We start from the raw sequence: 21339 nt of genomic DNA on the forward strand, positions 1-21339 counted from the left end.
TCTAATTCTTGCTGCTGAGATCTGTTGGAGATATATAGAAACACTGATGACTTATGTGGGTTTCTTTTGTATCCTGCAACTTTACTAAAGTTGTTGAATATTTCCACTAGCTTTTTAGTTGATTCTCTAGGACTCTTTAAGTAGACCATCATGTCATCCACAAAGAATGACAGCTAGGTCTCCTCAATGCCTATTTTAATACCTTCAGTTTTGTTTTCTTCTCTAATTGCTACTAATAGTTTTTCTAGTACAATGTTAAATAATAGAGTGATAACGGGCATCCTTGTTTCACTCCTGATCTTATTGGGAATGCTATTAGTTTATCCCCATTGCAGAGGATGTTTGCTGATGGTTTTAGATAAATATTGTTTATTATTTTTATGAAACACCCATCTATTCTTATACTTTCTAGCGTTTTCAATAGGAATGAATGTTGTGTGTTGTCAAAGGCTTTATCTGCAAATATTGAGATAATCATGTGATTTTTGTTGGTTAGCTTATTGATATGGTCAATTATGTGGATGTTTTTCCTAATATTGAACCATCCTTGCATTCCTGGTATAAATCCCACCTGATTATAATGAATAACCCTCGTGATGACTTGCTGGAGACTTTTTGCTAGTATTCTATTTAAGGTTTTTGCATCTTTGTTCATTAAGGAGATTGGTCAATAGTTTTCTTTCTCAGTTTTTGACCTGCCTGGCTTTGGAATCATTACCATATTTGTGTCATATAAGGAATTTGGTAGAACTCCCTCTTTGCTTATTATGTCAAATAATTTATATAGTATTGGAATTAGTTGTTCTTTGAATGTTTAATAGAATTCACTTGCAAATCCGTCAGGTGCTGGGGATTTTTTCTTAGGGAGTCCTTTGATGGCTTGTTCAATTTCTTTTTCTGATAAGATATTGTTTAATAATTCTATCTCTTCTGCTAATCTAGGCAATTTATATTTTTGTAAATATTCATCCATATCACCTAGATTGCCATATAATTAGGCATAATTGTTTTTAATGATTGCCTATGATACTGTTAATTTGCTTTTCTTCTTTCCTTTTTTATTATATTGACCAGTACTTTGTGTATTTTGTTTATTTTTTCATAATACCAGCATCTAGTCTCATTTATTAGTTCAATAGTTCCTTCACTTTTGATTTTATTAATTTCTCCCTTAATTTTTAGGATCTCTAATTTAGTTTTCATCTGAGGATTTTTAATTTGTTTGCTTTCAAGATTTTTGATTTACATGTGCAATTCATTGACCTCTGCCCTCCCTAATTTGTTAATATATGAACTCAAGGATATAAATTTCATCTCTGAGTACTGCTTTGACTGCATCCCATAGATTTTGAAAGGATGTCTCATCATTGTAATTTTCTGCAATGAAATTATTAATTGTTTCTATGATTTGTTCTCTAACCAATTTTGGAGAATCATATTATTTAATTTTCAATTAATTTTTGTTTTTGTTCTTCATGTACCCTTACTGATTATTATTTTATTGCATTATGATCTGAAAAGATTGCATTTATTATTTCTGCTTTTCTGCATCTGTTTGCCATGTTTTTATGCCGTAGTACATGGTCAATCTTTGTGAATGTACCATATGCTGTTGAAAAGAAGATTCTTTATTATTTGTCTCTATTCATTTTTGTCCATATATCTCTTTATTCTATTTTTCTAAGATTTCATTCACATCTCATAACTCTTTTTTATTTATTTTTCATTTTATTTTTCTAAATTTTTTAGTGGTAAGTTCAGTTATCCCACTTGTATAGTTTTACTATGTATTTCCTCCTTCAACTCCACTAGTTTCTCCTTTAGAAATCTAGATGCTATACCATTTGGTGCATACAGGTATATTACTGATATTTCCTCATTGTCTATACTGCCTTTTATCAGGATATAGTTACCTTCCCTATCCCTTTTAATCAGCTCTATTTTTACTTTGGCTTTGTCAGCTATCATGATTGCAACTCCTGCCTTCTTTCTATCAGTTGAGGTCCAATACATTTTGCTCCAACCTTTAATTCTAACCTTGTGAGTGCCTACCCACCTAATGTGTGTTTCTTGTAGACAACATATGGTAGGATTTTGGTTTCTAATCCACACTCTGATTTGTTTTTGTTTTATGGGTGAGTTTATCTCAGTCACATTCAAAGTTATGATTGCCACTTGTGTATTCCCCAGCATTTTGATATCCTCTCCTAGTTCTGTCCTTTCTTCTTTTGCTATATCCTTTTAAACCAGTGGTTTGCTTTTAATTAATCCCCCTAATCCCCACCCTTAATATGCTTCCCTTTATGCCCCCTCCCTTTTTGTTCCCTACTTCTTATTTTTTTAGGTTCTGTTAATTTTCTTCCCCCTCTCTTTCCCTCCATTTTTGTACTCCCCACCCCCATACCCTCTTTAGTTTTCCCTTCTCACTTTCCCTGTAGGGTAAGATAGAATTCAATACCCCAAGGGATATATTTGCTCTTCCCTCTCAGATTTGATTTCACTGAGAGTAAGGTTTAAGTATTACCTATTAGCACTCTCTTCCTCTCCTTCTCATAAGAGTATTCTTCCCCTCCCCTTCCCATGTGTATCTTTGTGTGATAAAGATTCTCCTATTTATTTTATTTCTTCAAGTATCTCTTGCTGCCATCTTTGATTCCTCCCTCCCTTTTTCTTTTTTTGCATATCATCTTATACCACTTATTACACAAATCTTTTCCTGCGAATGATTCTTCTAATTACTACAATAGTGAATATAATTTTGAGTTACAAATAACATTTTTCCATATATTGATATATAAATAATTTAATCTTATTGTAGCCCTTAAAGAAGAAAGCTTTAATTTTAAAAAATTTCCCCTTTTCCCTCTCTTTCTTATTTACCTTTTCATGTTTCTCTTGATCTTTGTGTTTGGATATCAAACTTTCAATTTAGTTCTGGTCTTTTCTTTACAAATACTTGGAAATCTTCCATTTTGTTGAATGTCCATATTTTCCCCTGGAAGTATATAGTCAGTTTTGATGGATAGATGATTCTTGGTTGAACACCCAATTCTCTTGACTTTCTGAATATCATGTTTCAGGCCTTTCAGTCCTTTAGTGTGGAAGCTGCCAGATCTTATGTGATCCTGCTTGGTGCTCCTTGATATCTGAATTGTCTCTTTTTGGCTTCTTGTAAAATTTTCTCCTTAGCTTGGAAGTTCTTGAATTTGGCAATTACATTCCTGGGAGTTGTCTTTTGAGGACTTAGTGTAGAGGATATTCTATGAACTCTTTCAATGTCTATTTTCCCCCTTGTTCAAGAACATCAGGGCAGTTTTCTTGGATAATTTCTTGTAGTATGATGTCAATATTTCTGTTTATTTCTGAGTTTTCAAGTAGACCAATAATTCTCAAATTGTCTCTTTGTGATCAGTTGTCCTCATCTGTCATCTTGTCAGTGAGATATTTTCTCTTTTCTTCTATTTTGTCATTCTTTTGATTTTGCCTCATTGATTCTTGATTTTTTGCAAGATCATTAGCTTCTAATTGCCTAATTCTGGTCTTTAAGGATTGGTTTTCCTTTTTGGTTTGGTCTATCCTCCTTTTTGTGGCTTCCAGCTGTTTCTCCAATTGGGAGTTCTTGTCCTTTAAACTATTATTTTCTTTTTTTTAACTATTTCCCACTTTTCTTGCTAGAAGGCTTCCATCTTTTTGATAAGCTGCAATTAAAATTCTTCAAGAGCTTGTGGACAATTTCCATTTTTTGGAAGGTTTTGGTGCATTTATTTGTATTTTCTCTTCTATTTCCTCTCTAGCCTGAGTTTTTCCTCCATAAAAATTAACCAGGGTCAACCACTTCTTATTGTTTTTCTTGGTGTTGGGAAGTTGTTGTTCCTGGGCACTGTTTGCCATCACTATGGTGGTTTTTCCTTCCCTTTCCAGTCAGAAATCTGAGTGAGATGGTCAGGCTCTCTGTGTATGGAGCTATGGAGCAAGAATTTTGCCTGAAGCCAGCCCTTGAATCTCTACAGCTTCTACTGTTTGCTGCCCTTCTCTGTGCTATCTCCCCATGAGTGCCCACAGGCTGTGCTCCTCAGCCTGCTGGGGTTTCAGGTGTAGCTGCTCTCAGGGGTAGGTCTTTGGTGGTCTTAGTCAGCTGCCAAGGACCGAGAGTTGCCCCTCACTCTAGAGGTGCCTCTTGCTCACTCACTGATTCTAATGCACACTGGCTCTGACTCTGGCTCCATAGGTGGGATTGGGGAGGGTAGATCAACTTGTGTTTTGATAGGAGCTTTTTTGCCCCCTTATAGTGGGGAAATGCCCAAATCCCATGTACCTTCAATGCTATGCCCTACTGTGGAGTCCCTTCATTCATATGAATTTGGCTCTTTTGGTCTGTTGAGGTAGTCTATATCAGTAGGTACTGAGGAGTAGAAGAGTCCTGCGTATAGACTGCTGCCATGTTTACCCGGAAGTCCTCTCTTCTAATTTTTTAAATATTATTACCTTTAACTTCCAGGTATGAGATCCATTTGAGGTTATGATATATCAAAGATATTAGTCTAATCCTTAATTTCTGCCAAACCCTTTCCCAATTTTCCTTGTAGTTTATGGAAAATAGGGAAATGTCCCCCAAAGTAATGTATACTTGTTTCATGCTTGAAATAAATTACAGAGTTGTGATTCTTTTCTATTGATTTAGTTTTAAAAATTTTAACCAGTACCAAATAATTTTAAAAACTACTAGTTAATTCTATAATTTGATGGCTGAAAATGATTTTACTAGGATGCTTGTTAATGTTTACAAGGAGTAAAAGTAATTGAAGAAGGTAAAATAGGTAATTTTTATTACATTAAGTTTAAAAGTTATTTCAGAAACAAAATCAAAGCAATTTAAATTAGAAGATAAGTAGTTAATTGGGGAAAATATTTCAGCAACTATCTCTCATTAAGGGCCAAAATCAGTGAATCAATAAATATTTATTAAATATTTTCTATGTAGGTTTTTAGTGATTTGTGACAACATGTAAAATCACAAAATACATGACAGATATTCAAATTAAGCAACTTTCTGATTCCCCTTCATTTCCAACAGATTGGAAAATATAGCAAAATAAGAGAGCGACAAATATCATAGATACTTCAAGTGTAATAATTAAAATGGGTTTGACAAATATAAGAATTAGAAAAAGTTGTTGTGGTCTCTGTTTATAAAAATTAACTCAAGTCATGAGGCTATAGTAGCTTTAGTAGCTTTATTACAGCAAGGTAGAGAAATTAAAGGGGAAAATGTAGGAAGGAGGTAGAAAATATTGCTTAGCTAATTACCCTATAATTGCTAATCCAAAGAAATCCAGCTCGATTCCAACAAAGGCTCCCTCATGTCCTGATCTCCAACCAGGAGTCATAGTAGTCTCTTCAGAAACAGTTTTATCAGCACAGAATCAATCTCCAACACAGAATTAGTGCCTCCAATGCAGAAGTTCTCTTTCAGCAAGAGCCACCAAGGCAGAAGAATAACTCGGAATCCCCTCAGCTGGCTTTTATAAGCAGTTTTTCTCCACATCATTTCCTGACTTTCTGATTTCTAGTTCCTTTCATTGTGGGCTGATCTATCACATCTCAGGAACTAATCATAGTCTCCCAATTTGCCTTGCACTACCCAGTGGGGAGCAGTGCTTATGGTCTTTTAGAACTAAGTGTTAATGACTCAGTAAGTGTGAACAGTGGGGAATTCCAAATTCTTGATTGAGTTAAAATAAACAAAAAGAGTTTAAATTCTCTTTCACAATCTCCCTGTGATTCTATTGGGAAACAAGCATGTTGAAATCTCACAGATTTACATGCCTAGGCTCCCCAGTGTATCATTTCCCAAAACCAGCTTATACCTCTAACGGTCTTCTAGCTAGAGGTGCATACAATATTGCAGTTTCTCTAGAGGGAATTACAATAATTGGTGATAAAAGGGGAATGAAAAAGAAAGAAAGTGAAAAGCAATGATTGATAGGCACATTGACAAAAAGTCAGTTAGGGAGCTGACCCCTTTGGCATAAGAGTTTACATTCAGAATAAATGTGTTCAACACCCTTTGGTTCAGTTCATTATAGCTCAAAGTTCACTCTGGATCTTTGATGCAGTGTATAGTTTCTGCAGACTTCTTTATGACACCTTCTCCAAAGGATCCACTTTCTTGATTCAGAGTGTGAGCAAATTTCTTCCCCTCAAAATTTTCAAACTTTGAATTTTAGGATAATTATACATAAGGAAACAGGCACATTATGAAATCGATCAGTCATTCTAGAGAACATTTTTTAACTCTATCCCCCAAAATCACAAAAGCATGTCTATAAACCCTTTGAACTACTAATACCACTACCAGGAACTTTCCCCAAAGAGATCAAAGAAAAAATAGATAGGTAGGTAGGTAGGTAGATAGATAGATAGATAGATAGATAGATAGATAGATAGATAGATAGATAGGTGGATGGATGGATGGATGGATGGATGGATGGATGGATGGATGGATGGATGGATGGATGGATGGATAGAGACACATACATATATATAAATGAATTCATAGTAATTATTTTCATAGTAGGATAAGAATAGAAATTAGGGAGATAGCAATTTATTTAGGAATGGCTAAACAAATTATCACATATCAACATAATGGAATATAATTAATTCATGAGAAATAATAAAATGAACAATTTCAGAAGAAACTGGGAAGATTTTTTATTAACTGATATAGAGTGAAATAAGCAAAAAAAATTAGAACAATTTAAAGTACAATAATATTATACAGATAAAAAATCTTTGAAAACCTTTAGCACTGATCAGTTAAATGACAATTGTGATTCTAGAGAATCAAATATGAAATGCACTACCTACATCTTGGAAGAGAAGTAATAGATGGAAAAATGAGACATATGGTTTTGGATATAACCAATGTGGAATTTTTTTCTTCACTACACAATTATTTTCTCTATCTTTCTTTTTTTTAATCCTTCAATGGAAGAGCTAGAGAGAAAATAAATGCTTGTTAGTTTTAAAAAAAAGATTAAATTTGACAGAAAATGAAAGTCAAAATATAGACCTTGCCTTCAAGGAGATTATATTCTAGAGTATTGAATAATTATAAATAATTAGGTGCATGAAAAATGTAAACAGAGTAAATGGGAACTAACCTTAGAGGGAAAGATTCCAATGGCTTAGGGTAAGGCATGGAGAATTGATGAAGGCTTCCTAGAAAAAGACATTTGAGTCAAGTCTTGAAGGAAGGCAGGAATAATAAATAATATGTGGCAACAAGTAGGGAGGGCATTCCAGAAATAAAGAAAATCAGTGCAAAGTCATAGAAGATGAACAAGTAGGCTAATATGGCAGGACTTTAGATTTAGACTAATATGGCACATTTTAGAATGTTGTAGAAGGAAATAAAACATAAACAGATTGGAAAGGTAAAGAGGGACTAAAGAGAAGATGTTTTATTTACTTGATCATTAATGTAATAGGGAGCCATTTAAATCTGTTGAGATGAGAGAATAAAATTCTATGTACACTTATAGAAAATTATTTTGGCAGCTGTGTGAAAGATGGACTGGAATGGGGAGATACTAGACACAAGGATACCAGTTTTGAACCTATTATAGTAATCCAGGCTAGAGATGGTATGGGCTTGTATTTGGGTAGTGGATATATATGTGTAGGATGAAAATGAATATAAATGTCCCACTCAACTGTGTGAGACAAAAATGAACACATGTCCCACTCACTTAAATAAACAAAAACTGGAGTCATAAGGTAGAAGTAAAAAATAAAAGGCAGTTGTTTATTCCTTCCATGAAAAGGGGCACTTCAATGATGGGCTAAGAAGTGTTCACTTGACTAGGCAGTAAGCAGGCAATATATACAATATATACACCTCAAGACCCCTCCCCCCCTTCCCTGTCAGACCCCTGCACTAAGCTTTGATTTATGTGTGCTTCTAACCTAGTTCAGGTGAGGTACGGGGAACAACTGAGTTGTTTGTTGCCCTTAAATCAGGAGCCTTCTATCTTGTTTCAGTTTCTTTCCCAAACTTGTCCTGGAGTATAAAGGGAAAAAATGCACTCAACATGACTTTAGATTATTACTTTCTTAGATTATTCCAATGTGATATTATTCTCCATTTGTGAAACAAGAGTTAAATCTATCATGTTATCAACTGGGATATCTGCAGAGAGTGATCCCTCATGATAGTCTGTATCTGCCCCTTAGCAGATATAATTTAAGAACATTTTAATCTGATTTCCAACAACATGGTCAGGTGGATGTACATTTGTTATGCCATATGCAATGGTCATGTCCCAGGCATCAATGACACCTACATTAAGGTCTTGGAAAATATCCTTCAAAATAAGATAATTGATGTAGCCATGAAAGTCACCAAATCTCTCAGCCTCAATGTGCATCTCTCTTATGTTTTCAGTTTTGAGGATAACTTTGGTGTCTGGACTTCTCAAGAATAATCGCTCAATGGCTCTTCGAACATTGATGGCTCTTCGAATTAAAATATCAATGGGGAAGGGTCTGAAATGTTGTCCCAAGGTAATGACGATGGCTGTGTTTTTGTCTCCTGGTATTCTGTCAATTTCACGGGTAACATATTCATCCTCTTTCATTGAGTAGAGTTCATTAGTGACAAATGGATGTCCATGTTTTTTCCACTGAAGATAAATTTGTCTTTCTATATCCAGAAGTACATGTTTCTGAAATTTTCCACTTCCATGATAATCAAAAAAGTTAAGGGCTGATAAAAACAAATGAATATATATATAATACATATATATACACATACATGTTTCAGAAAAAGAAGAAATCTGTAACACTTTTCAAAACATGAACAATTCTAGATTAGTTAATTAAATAACCTTTAAAAAAATCATGATCAACTACGTATCTTACTCCTCAAAATTTTGATTGGTAAGAACTTCATTCCTAACCATGAAAGGCAGAGCTATCTTGTAGAGAGATACATTAGAGTCTACATTATACTCTAATTCAATTCCCTCATAATTCATACATGAGAAAATGTATTCATGAACTATGTAGAGCTATATTTCCATAGTTTGCATATATTTGTCTATACATCCAAATTTGTTTAAATGCACATGAATGAAATTCAGCTTTCATTTGGAAATTAATATTGAGAAATACATACTTTTCAGAATTTTAGGGAAGTAGTTTATCCATTGACGCAGTGTTGAATCTCCCATGAGGTAAATGAGTTTCCCCTTCAAGCAACCATTGATTATATTCATAGCATTAAATTCAGTAAGACTACATGTCGTTGGAATCCATCTTCCCTGCAAAGTATAACCACTGGGAACAGGGACTTTCATTCCAATCTGGCATTTTTCTCTTTCTGTTTCCCTGTCTGATAAAAGATGTTGCTTTACATATAATTACCAACCAAATACTTCATACTAGATAAAATAATGATAGCTAACAGCTAGTGTTTCTGTAGCACTTTAAGGTTTATAAAACACTTTACAAATATTATCTAATTTGGTCATCATAAATAACCCTAGAAAGTATGTATTATTATTATTATTACTCAATCTTCAGATGAGGAAACTGAGGCAAATAAAGGTTAAGTAACTTAAGAAGCTAGAAGTCAAGGAAGTAAAGCAAAGAGAAAAGACAAAAGCAGTGCTATGAACTGTTTCTCTAATTGATTCTGGGGAGGTGAGCTAATTGGGAATAGCATTGTTGTTGGGAGCTGTTTGGAGCTGTTTACAGAGTACATTGTCTTGGTTATTTAAAGATAGGGCAGAGAAAAGACTACTTTGTTCTGTAGCACTATCTCCAATTCCTTAGAAAGGGAAACTTCTCAGAGGTATGACTACATTGCCCTTTATTGCCTTCTTCTGCCTGAAAGGATCACATAACTAGTAAATATATGAAGTTCATTTTGAACTCAGATATTCCCTAACTCCGGGTTCAACTCTCTATACACTATACTACTTAGCTACCTAGCAACAATATTCATGTACAAGCATAAAATGCTTATGAAGAGACTATGAAAGAAAAATTAGTATTATAGGGAGAAATGAGTAAGGACCAAGGCTTATTACTACCAAGATCATTGGCAACTTTAGAGAAACAGTTTAGCCAAGTGTAATAAAGAAGTAATGTAATCATCCAGGAAAATCCTGAGGGACTTATAAAAAAGAACTCTATCTGCATCCAAAAAAGAACTGTAAAAATAGAAATGCAGAAGAAAAACACATGATCAATCATGTGGTTCGATGGGTATATGATTGGGGATGTTGACTTTAAATGATCACTCTATTGAAAATAGTAATAATATGGAAATAGGTTGTGAGCAACAATACATGTAAAACCCCAGTGGAATTGCTCATCAGCTCCAGGAGGGGGGGAAGGAAGAGGTGAGGGAAAGAATATGAATCATGCAACCATGGGAAAATATTCTTAATTAATTGATTGATTTTTTTAAAAAACAGCAGACCTCCTTGCCTTCTTGTTAAACATGAATGAATGCATTTGTCATATGTTCCTTCTTATTCCATGTTTTCCATGTCACAGTTCCTTGACATTTCTTATTTTCTTCTCCTTTCATTCTATCTTTTTCTTGGCAAGACCAATCTTTTTGTTCATGCCCTAGAATTTTGTTCTCACCTTTCTCCTCATAGATCTTTCCCCCTTAATAGTTTTCTTTTCTTTCATCTTTGATAATGTTCTTCCTTTCTTCTTACAAACATGACAAGGTTTTACCAATCTTTTTTTAAATCCCCTACTTGAAATTTGAAAACATGAAATATATGTGTGTCGATACATGTATGTACATACATGTAGGTATATACTTGCTCATCTTAAGATTTTAATCCCTCATGTTGTATGTTATATATAACTTATATATGCCCACTGCTATAACTGTTGGGTTTGGGGGATGGGATTGGATGTTAATCATACACATTTAACTTCTACCTATAACAACACACATAAAATATGCATGTATATACATGAAACTTAAGAATATTGGAATTTTGAGGGAATAGTATATATCTGCATATATAATATGTATTCATAAATGAACATATATATATGTATATGTATATATATATATATATATATATATATATATACATACAGTTACAATCTGGCTTCTGACCATAATTTCTCTTGTTCATTACTAATGATCTCTTAGTTGTGGATTCCAATGGCCTTTTCTCAATTCTCATTCTTCTTGACCTCTTTACAATTTTTGAAACTACTATTTACTCTCTCCTTGACACTCTCATTTCTCTACGTTTTCTCCAGTTAATTTTCCAGTTTTAGAATTACAAATCATAATGTAATTAACTTTGTTATTGGGGTTTTTTTTTCCCATGGAGTGTGTTAAATTGTACTCTCCAGTAGCCTATCTCACTATACTTTTAACTTTCCAACTCCAAGTACCTTCCCTTGCCAAGGCTTCCCAATGTGTGTTTTTTATCCATTAGAATATAAGCTCCCTGAGAACAAGGAATCTTTGCTTTGATATTTGTATCCTAGGCACTTGGGACATGAACACATAATTAATGCTTTTTTATTCATTTGTACATTTAGTAGCCTTTTATCAGGTCAAACATGGAGGATAGATAGTCATGTGGCTAAATCAGGAAAAGTGGAAAGAGCAGGATGGCATTGATTGGAATGGTTGCTGGTTGTTCATGATCTTGCTGGAGCAGTTTGGAATAGAGGAATAACAGCAACTAACCTATACATAAGGAATCTCAATCTGCCAATTGTGGGAAACATGGATTGGAGGAAAATTTTAGGTGAGAAAATGAATTAGTAGGTAATAAAAATTTCCTTGGGAGGATAGAAGTATCATCATTAGAGACTGAAGACAAAGATAAATCTAATTAAAAAGATAAAAATGTTAGGAGACAACCAAAGATTGAGCATAGGCAGTTGGGAAGAAGCAGAGATTAGAATTCACTATAATTTTTTAGTCTAATTTTTGGGAGATTTTTTCTAGATAAAAGAGCTCAGATTTAATAATGAAAGCCACTGGACAAATAGAATTTAATTTAATGAGATTTATTTTACATACAATTTAGCAGAAATTTCCCTATTTATTAAAGAAAGGTCTCTGTTATCATTGAAATTCACATGGCAAAACTGAACCTTGGACAAAAAGTTTATAGCTAATTCTTCTTATGTATGCCTCCAGATAAAATATTTAGGAGAGTATTTAGATATAAACAGGTCCAAAGTTTTAGTTCTTCCATTTTGTTGTTCTTTTTTTATATATATACTCAAATGTTGATGATGGTAGAGGGATAGTTGATCAAATAATAAAGACTGGTTTTCATTTAAATTGGAAATACTTTTTATAAAGCATACTTTGATAACTCCTCTGATTTGTGCTCCAGGAGAACCAAGGTCTCTTGGTTGCCAACAGAGTTAATGCTGAGTGAAAATTATGTGAGCAGAAATTTTTATTTAAAAAGACCAAGAACAAAATGTCACCCATTCATTATAGCACAGAACTGACTTACTGTTACAATTTGAGACCTCAATGTCTTTAAAACCTTTCATAACTTCAACCCCAACACTGGACCTTCAAAAGACAGAAATATAAATTAATGTAGGCCCAGATTCAATGACCAGCCCACATCCATTCATTCCTAAACTTCTGCATACTTTGCTCTTTTTCACTTTTTACCTACAAGTTTATACAAGGACAGCTACAATTGACACTTCCAAGTTTATGTGTGTGTGCTATTCCTTTTGTTTTAATCAGATTTTAAGAAGATCCTTATGTACAATTCTAGCTTACCATGTCTCTTCACAGACACTAGAAAACTAAGACTTGTTTATAAGAATCCAAAGAAATCAGTAACTTTTGAAAACTACACATGTATATGAAAGAGAATGCCTTCCCAGAAATCTCCCTTTCTATGAATCAATTTCATAGGAATCTAACTCTGAAGTACTATGACTCAGGAAAAGAATATCTACATGAATTATGGAACTCCTGATCTTCTATATACATCTGCTTCTATATTTGAAGCTCTGTTTACCTTTGGAAAAGGGTTTTCTCCTTTATGCTAAGATAAGAAATTTTACTATTCCTGGTCTTCATATGTGTCAAGGCATCACAGGATACATGTGGAGGTTTCACACAGTAGAAGGCTTCTTGATCTCGGAAGTCCAGGTACTGGCACAATTCAGAACTTGTGGCTAAAGCCAGGCCACATTCAGTGAAGACCGGGGATGTACCATTGGCAAACTGGCCTGTGAAAATCACCTTATCATAGCCTCTGTTCCTGGCTCTCCAGAGGGCAGATACCCCTTCACTGGGATGGATGAGCAGAACAGACAAAGAGACTTTACCTGCCCAGAATAAAGTGAAGCTGATGAGGTAGGTGCCATTGTTGAAGTCTGTCACTCTTCCTGAAGCCCCTGCCTTTAAGTTTGGGGAAGAAATCCTGGTCCTTAAGAAATCCCCTCCATATTTCTTTTTTTGCCCCAAGTAGTCTCTCACTTCTAGAAGAATATCTAGCTGTTCTCCTCTGCAGTAGGTAGTTTTAGGATTAAGGAGAGTGGCCACACTGTGAGCTGCACTGGTAGTAGTGTTTACATGGGAGAATGGCTTGTAGGGGATGAGTTGGTTCAGTTGATTGATTATTTTGTTTGTTTTCAGCTCAATTTCTTTGAATTCAATAACCGTGTGGAGTGATGTTTCAGTGGAAAGGACATTTTTAGAAGTCTTCAGGTGGCACTGAAAGATAAGAAGTTTTAGTATAATCCTAAATTAAAGCAACAAGAAATGTAATTAATTGGTGTGCAAACCATAGAAGCTACTCCAATTTAGCCATCATCATGGGTGACTTGACAAAGTTCTGGATAACAACTTTCTCATCTTAAATCTATAGTTTTATATTATTCTTAATTCCCAATACTTAGAAGTTGCCACCTGAAAGGAGAACTTTTAGATCAATTAGATAGATGTGCCAGTAGGCAAGAAATCAACTTGAAAGTTGAAACAAGAGTGATAAAAAAAGAAAGAAAACAGAAAGAACTCCAGTGGTGACCAGCTGTGAGATCATTAAGCTTTTCTTGATCTCCTTGGCTGTTAATATTCCTCCAATCCTGTAAAAGCAAGCAAACAAAAAGCTTTTTATTTTTATGTATTTGGATTGTATGTAGTATAATATTATGTGCACAGATGTGTCATATTTCTCAATAAAATATAAATTAATTGAAGGAAGAGACTTATTTTTTTCTCATTCCCCCCATGCCCAATAGAAGGTACCCTGGCTCTTAATGAATGTTTATAGTCTTATTTATCAGATATGGTTATGCAAACAAATAAATCCATTAGCAGAGGTTTGGGATGAAGCCACCAAAAAGGGAGGAAAATGAAGAATTGGAGCTAGGTTAACATAAATTATGCCAAATAAGCCAAGCTATAACTATATTATAGTTACCTAAAGGTAAAGACTCTATGTTTTGTAAGTGTCTTTGTATCTTCTCTTAGAATAAAAATCACAGAATTTGGGATCTAGAAAGGACCCCAACTACCAGTCCAACACATACCTGAAAGATATCTCCATTATAACATACCTGACAAATAGTCATTCATCCTTAGATTGGATATCTCCAGTGAGGAGTAACCTATCCCCTTTCAATATAAGAAGACCAGAGGCTCTAGAAAGTAAGGAGGAAGGAACCAGCCTGAACTCCAAAAGGGCTCAGCCAAGATGTTTGAACCTGAATCAGCTCAAGGGCAAACTCACCACCAAACCCAGACAAATAGCTGCCACCACGCCAAGATGTCAGAACGCTTAGCATGCTACCAGCCAGAGTCACCTCTCCCGGGAAAGTGGGAGAGAGAGCAAGTGACATGCCTTATATAGATGGTTTTACATCACTTTCCTGTGTCTCGTCTGTACCAATGATAGCTTAGCTTTGACTTAGGACAGCCCAGGGGTCTGTCCGCTTTTTCTGCACATGTCTGTTGAAGACCATTTCCTCAGATAATTAAATCTTTAAGTATCATGCAGGCATTCCTGATCTTGTTAAAATGAGTACAGTGGAGAAATGTATAGTTCCCAAGACTTGATTCTGTTAACCCATGTATCTCCATTGTTACTAATCAGGAAATAGCTAAATCAGATCTTCTAAAGTATGGCCTGAGTAGGGTGGAGTAGTTATAAAATTCACATGGTTCTGCTCCTCTCATTCTGCATCAATTCCTGGAGATTGTTCCAGTTCACATGGAATTCCTCCAGCTCATTATTTCTTTGAGCACAATAGTATTCCATCACCAACATATACCACAAAAAATACCACAATACCATTCGTCAATTGAAGGGCATTCCCTCATTTTCCAATTTTTCTACCACAAAGCGTGTACCTGTGAATATTCTTCTATAAGTATTTTTCCTTATTATTTCCTTGGGGTACAAACCCAGCAGTGCTATGGCTGGATCAAAGGGCAGACAGTCTTTTAGTGTCCTTTGGGCATAGTTCCAAATTACCCTCCAGAATGATTGGATCAATTCACAACTCCACCAGTAATGCATTAATGTCCCAACTTTGCCACATCCCTTCCAACATTCATTACTTTCTTTTGTTATCATGTTAGCCAATCTCCTAGGTATGAGGTGATATCTCAGAGTTGTTTTGATTTGCATCTCTCTAATTATCAGAGATTTAGAACACTTTTTCATGTGCTTATTAATAGTTTTGATTTCTTTATCTGAAAATTATCTATTCATATCCCTTGTCCATTTATCAATTGGGGAATGGCTTGATTTTTTGTACAATTGATTTAGCTCCTTACAGACCTGAGTAATTAGACCTTTGTCAGAGGTTTTGGTTATGAAGATTTTTTCCCAATTTGTTGCTTCCCTTTTAATTTTGGTTGCATTGGTTTTGTTTCTATAAAAAATAAAAACGTTTTCATGTAACCTTTTATTCATGTTCACTGTTTATTTAACCCGATAACCCTTTGTAAAATGAGTTCAGCCCTCATAACTCTATGGAAACTTCTCTGAATTATCTCCATCAACTTCCTCATTGTCAAATCCAATGGCCTTTCATCCAGGCTTTATTTTCCTGGATTATTGACAGCCCCCCTCCTCCTAGACATTGTCCTCCTCATTCTGGGAACTGAAACAGAACGAACCATAAGTCTAAGAAATTTTGAGGTTTACACGCAAAAAACCTAAGTGGCTCACCTGAAATCAATGACATAGCAAAGATCAGAATACCTAGTGCTCTTTCAACTATAATTTTTCTAACCTTGCCAAAGTGGCCCAGCATAAAGGCCCAGTGATTCATCTCTTTTCTCCTATAGCTTCCTTTCTAATACTAATGAATTTCTTCCTTCTCAAGTCTTCATCATCTTCCAAAAATATTAAACTTATTTGATGTTATAGAAAGAGTACTTTTTTAACCCAGATATAGCACAAATTTTATTTCCTTTTGTCATGGCCTATAATTTTTAATAGATACAATCCTCCTATAGCAACTTCCCAAAATATTTTTCTCAGAATCACCATCATTTAATCTTTCTTTTTCTGTCTAATCAAAGAGCAAACTTTATCTTTCCTCTTTACTAAAGAGGTTGATCCCACTTCAAGCATTCTTAACCTCAGGCCCCTGTAGCTGTTTTGTAGAACATTTTGATAGGTGCATTTCAATGTAATTGGTTCTCACACTAATCTTAATTCATTTTATTTTATGTTTTAAAAACATTATTTGGAGAAGAGATCCAAAGGCTTCACCAAACTGCCACAGAGGTCTATGATGTACGCACATACACACTCAAAGGTTAAGAAATCCTTGCTCTTCAAAGCACCATTAAATATATCCCTTTTAACAATCACCTTTTCATATCCACACACCTTCAATTTTTCCTGTTTCACAGGCTTGTTTCTATCTACCTTCAAAGTTTCACCTATCTTCAAAATCCTCCTTTTGATACTTTTATGACATCAGGTTGTCACTCCAACTGTCCCTTCATTGCCCAATTACTAAGAAAATATAACCCTATAATCCTTTACAATAATGCTTCAGCCTTCACAACTCTGTGGAAACTTCTCTGAATAGCCTTCATCAACTTCCTCATTGTCAAATCCAATGACCCTCATCCAGGCTTTATTTTCCACAATTATTGACAGTCCCCTTCTCCTGAACATTGTCCCCCTCATTCTGGGAACTGAAACAGAAAACTCCATAAGCCATTTAGAGGGGATACCCTGTTCATTTGGATTCAGGGTACATATTCTATGACAATGGGAAGCAACATTAGCAAGCATATGTATCATTATCTTATACCTCACTTGACATTGATAATGAGAAAATCATTGAAAGAGTTGTTTCTATTAATCAAGGAATTTCATTATGATACTGACATATGGATGCACCAATCCTTGTTGGAGAGCCCCTGAGATTTAATTTTGCTTTAATAAATAATATACTTCTTATAATAAAGAAAAAAAGTATAGTGGGACCATATATTCTCTCAGTTTTCAGTCAGTTTTGTGAAGATGAAAGCCTGACTATTGCCTTATTTCATATTTTCACCAAGGATACATTTAAAATATATATAGTCATTCTCATAAATACTTCATAAATATGAGAATGTAGGTATATGGCTCAACAATTGTAGATGTCCTCAATTATCTTTTTTATAATAATTTATATTATCATTGGAGATTAAAAGGTAAAAAATAAAAAGAAATATTCATTATAAAAAAATAAAGAAGGAAGGGTGGGAACATAGAGTTCATCTCTCTCTATTACTTCACTTGTATGATTTCCTCAAGTTCACTTAATTAGTACAAAAACCAGGACTGGATCAGATCCAGATCTGAAACTCTCATTCTGGTAATTCTTCCCACTAACCCAATGATTATTACTCTGGATTCATCCTGTCACAGCAGCTCTGAATAACGGATTAAAATCCTCTGACATTTTTCTCCCTGCCACTCTAACTTATTTTTCCTCCCAAATGCCAACTCTCCTTCTTCAAAGTTACTCAACATATTTGATATATTTAAATTAGCTTGAACAGAGTTAATTTTACCTAAACCAAAATTTGAACTGTGGCTTCTTTTATCATAACATGTAGATAGTGATTTTATTAAATAGAAGGAAAGAAATCATAAAGGTAGTCATTCCATAACATTTTAAAATTTGAAACACTGTTCTATTGGAAGAAATAGTAATAAAACCCTAGATGACATCCATCAACAGATTGATTATTGTTTTCTTTAATTAATATCACAAAAGTCAATAGAAGTCAAAGTATTCTGTATATTATTTACAGTAATTGGCCATACCCATCTCCTAAAAAAAATACTGGCAACCATCCACAACTCAAAAAGAGTTCAGGGTGGTAGCATAGAAAAGGAAATGATATAATTGCACTGTGGATTCTGGAAGGAAGCAGCTGTGACCAATACCTGTTAGAAATGCAACAGCTTCTATTCACCATAAATACCTATAGCCTGAACATAAAAACAGGAAAATAGGTCTTTTAGTGCTATGATTTGGAATTTGATCCTACAAATACTGTCCATGTAGAAACACATAGTCTTTGGAGGAGAGATGAGGGGGCTCCTGGAATTTCATTCAAGGCAATGTGGACATGGAAGTTAGTTGTTTCTGTGTCTGAGGATGGATTCTCAGGGACTCTTGCAGTCCTTATGGGCAAAGAAAATGAGGATCAGTCCAAGTTGCCAAATTATTTAGTTTTTATTAGAAAAATAGGTTGATGTTTTTTGTTTTTTTTTTTCATTGAAAGGGCATTTAATGGAACCAAAAGACATGAGATTTTTAGTCCTAGTTCTACTACTAATTATCTATGTGACTCCTGGCAAGTCATCTAATTTCTCTAATCTCAGTTTCCCTCTCTGTAAAATGAAGAGTTTGATCTCTATGTCCCCTTACAACTTATAAATTCTATAATTCAAGAATGTCATATAATTATCCCTTCATTATATAATCCCTGTGGATTTTGCTATATCCACAGTTCCCGCTAACCTACACAAAGTATTTCCATTACTAACAAGTTACTACCTCTATGTTTCAGGAGAGATGTCAGGATTTCTTGTGTCCTGTCCCAAGTTAGTCAAATGATCCATATTGTACCCACATTGAAATCAATTTATGACTTGAGAAAAACCAAACTATGCACCACTTCCTCCTAAAACTGTGAATGAAATACAGATTAGGCTTAGAACATGTCAAAATAATCATAACCTAAAAGATTTGTTCCAGAGCTCTGGATTAACATCAAAGAAATACCAGATACCAAGGGAGTTGAGGAAGAGAGAGAAAAACTGAGTCATTCGGTGGTTATAAATTTAGGACTCATTGACATGTCCCTCCATAAATTATGCAACATTTATTTGACTTCTCATGGCAAAGAAGTGACAATACAATTTTTACCTTTAAGAAGTTTTCAGAAACTATTAAAAAAATCCAGGAAGCTATTGCAGATATCAGTATTACCATTATTTTCTGAATAGTAGTTTTTGAAGCCATTGTAAAAAAGTCCTACAAAATATGAATACAAGAAAGGGAAGATGGTGATAATACAATGGAAAGGGCATTGACTCTGAAGGCAAAAGACTGAAGTCCTCATACCACCTACCATTCTACTTATGTGATCAAATAAATTACTTAACCTTGCTTTCCCCAAAATGAGGGAACTGAACTAGATGGCTTCTGACATTCAGTACAATTCTAAATCAGTAAACTTAATGATCCTATTGTTGTGAGAGCTTTGAGGTGAAATCCCAGATTCAGGACAGATTACCTTTTGCAAGAATGCAAGACTACAAAACTTAACTTAAAAATAAAACGACAAATTTATTAATTTGGAAGCCACATTGAAAGACCCTGAGACAGTGTTCAGTGGAACACTGCCTCCCTGAGGAGATGGGACTTGAGGGATTTATACCCTTTAGACAACAGGACTTACCAGTATAAGGAAGGTGAGATGGGGTGGATCAGGAATGAGGTAATTCATTGAGGTTGGGGATATAAGGGATGATCAGTGGAATTCAAAGGATGATTAGATTAGGTAACATGCAATTCTTATCAGAGAGGAACCAGAAAGTTCATAATTGAAGAGCTAGGGAGAAGTCCAAAGTGGGGGAGAGGGTGATGGTGGATGCTCCTAGAAAGGAATTTCTTATGTCCCCTTTGGCCTAGAACACTTATGGAGTTTGGGGTATCCAGAGAGAAACCTTTATGCCCATATCACTATTACATGTAAAAAGGGTATCACTTTACTCTCATTTACCCCTTTTTCATAGACCTCCAATTCATTTAACCAATTTCACAATTACCCCAAGTCTATCCTACTTCCCATATCTCTGGCCCTGGAAATAGGTCACTAACACAGACTACAGATAAAGGAAATAAGACATAAGTGTGTCTGGTACTACAGAGGTAATCAATGACCTATAGGGAATATGATTTTTTTTTAATTTCCCTGTAGACTTTTCTGGAAACTAATATGCAATTGGATATCCTTGTTCACTCACTATCTCAAATCATCAACAGTTCAGGTAACACAGAAAAAAAATTTCAGTAGAATTTAACATTGATTATAAATTATTTATATCTTTTCATTCAGGGCAATGCAATTCAATTCAAAAAGAACTGCTAATGTGTGTAGTGGAAATCTAAGGGGATCTTGAAATAACAAGAAGTACCCATTTTAGCCACTATTAAAAAATGAGACCATCAATTAAAATGAAATGCTACATTGAGAGAGAGAGGAAAAAACGTAGGACAATGTCTCAAGTCATTGACCTAAGACAATGTCCAAAGATTTACAGAAAAAAAAACCCTTATTTTATAAAGCCCTTAATTTTAAAAACTCCGTAATTTATAGGAAAATACAGTCCTCAGCTCAAATGACATCATCCTGACACATTCAAACTTTCGTGAAGGGAAATACCCTTCAAATTAACATTTTTAGTAATTGGTCAAGGGTCAGAGTCAAAGGTTTTAATCTATGTACAAACTCAGACACATTTTGATGACAGAGCTGATGGCTACCCCTAACCAGTTACTATTATGCTTTCCCAGAGTCTGGATCACCTGGCCTCTCAAGAAGGCATCCCTTTGAATACAAATTGAACAGATTGGGCTTCTTAGAGGTGAAAGAAGTAAGAATGCAAATTAAAGTGCCAAGGGTTGCTAGTGAAAGAAACTGGGAATAGGAGCTATAGAACAGGGAAGAGGTTATTAGCCTAGCCTCTGGTTCATAAAATTTATTCCTAAATCATGAGACCACAATTTTATACATTTTTAAAGTACAAATTCAAAAGGCAC

At 34.6% G+C, this 21339-nt stretch overlaps 1 protein-coding gene across 1 annotated transcript; it reads right to left on the reverse strand.

The window, feature by feature from the left end:
* Positions 1-8191: 8191 nt before the first annotated feature.
* On the reverse strand, positions 8192-19743 carry LOC100032051 (NXPE family member 1). The gene is made up of 5 exons (XM_056826118.1): positions 19406-19743; positions 13056-13784; positions 12531-12592; positions 9182-9397; positions 8192-8770 (listed from the first exon to the last, which is right to left on the reverse strand). Exons 1-5 carry the CDS (start codon positions 19534-19536, stop codon positions 8235-8237), a joined length of 1674 nt encoding a protein of 557 aa, XP_056682096.1. The 5' UTR covers positions 19537-19743; the 3' UTR covers positions 8192-8234.
* Positions 19744-21339: the final 1596 nt, after the last annotated feature.

This window comes from Monodelphis domestica, chromosome 4 (genome assembly GCF_027887165.1).
Source record: "Monodelphis domestica isolate mMonDom1 chromosome 4, mMonDom1.pri, whole genome shotgun sequence".
In the NCBI taxonomy this organism is placed as follows: Eukaryota; Metazoa; Chordata; class Mammalia; order Didelphimorphia; family Didelphidae; genus Monodelphis; species Monodelphis domestica.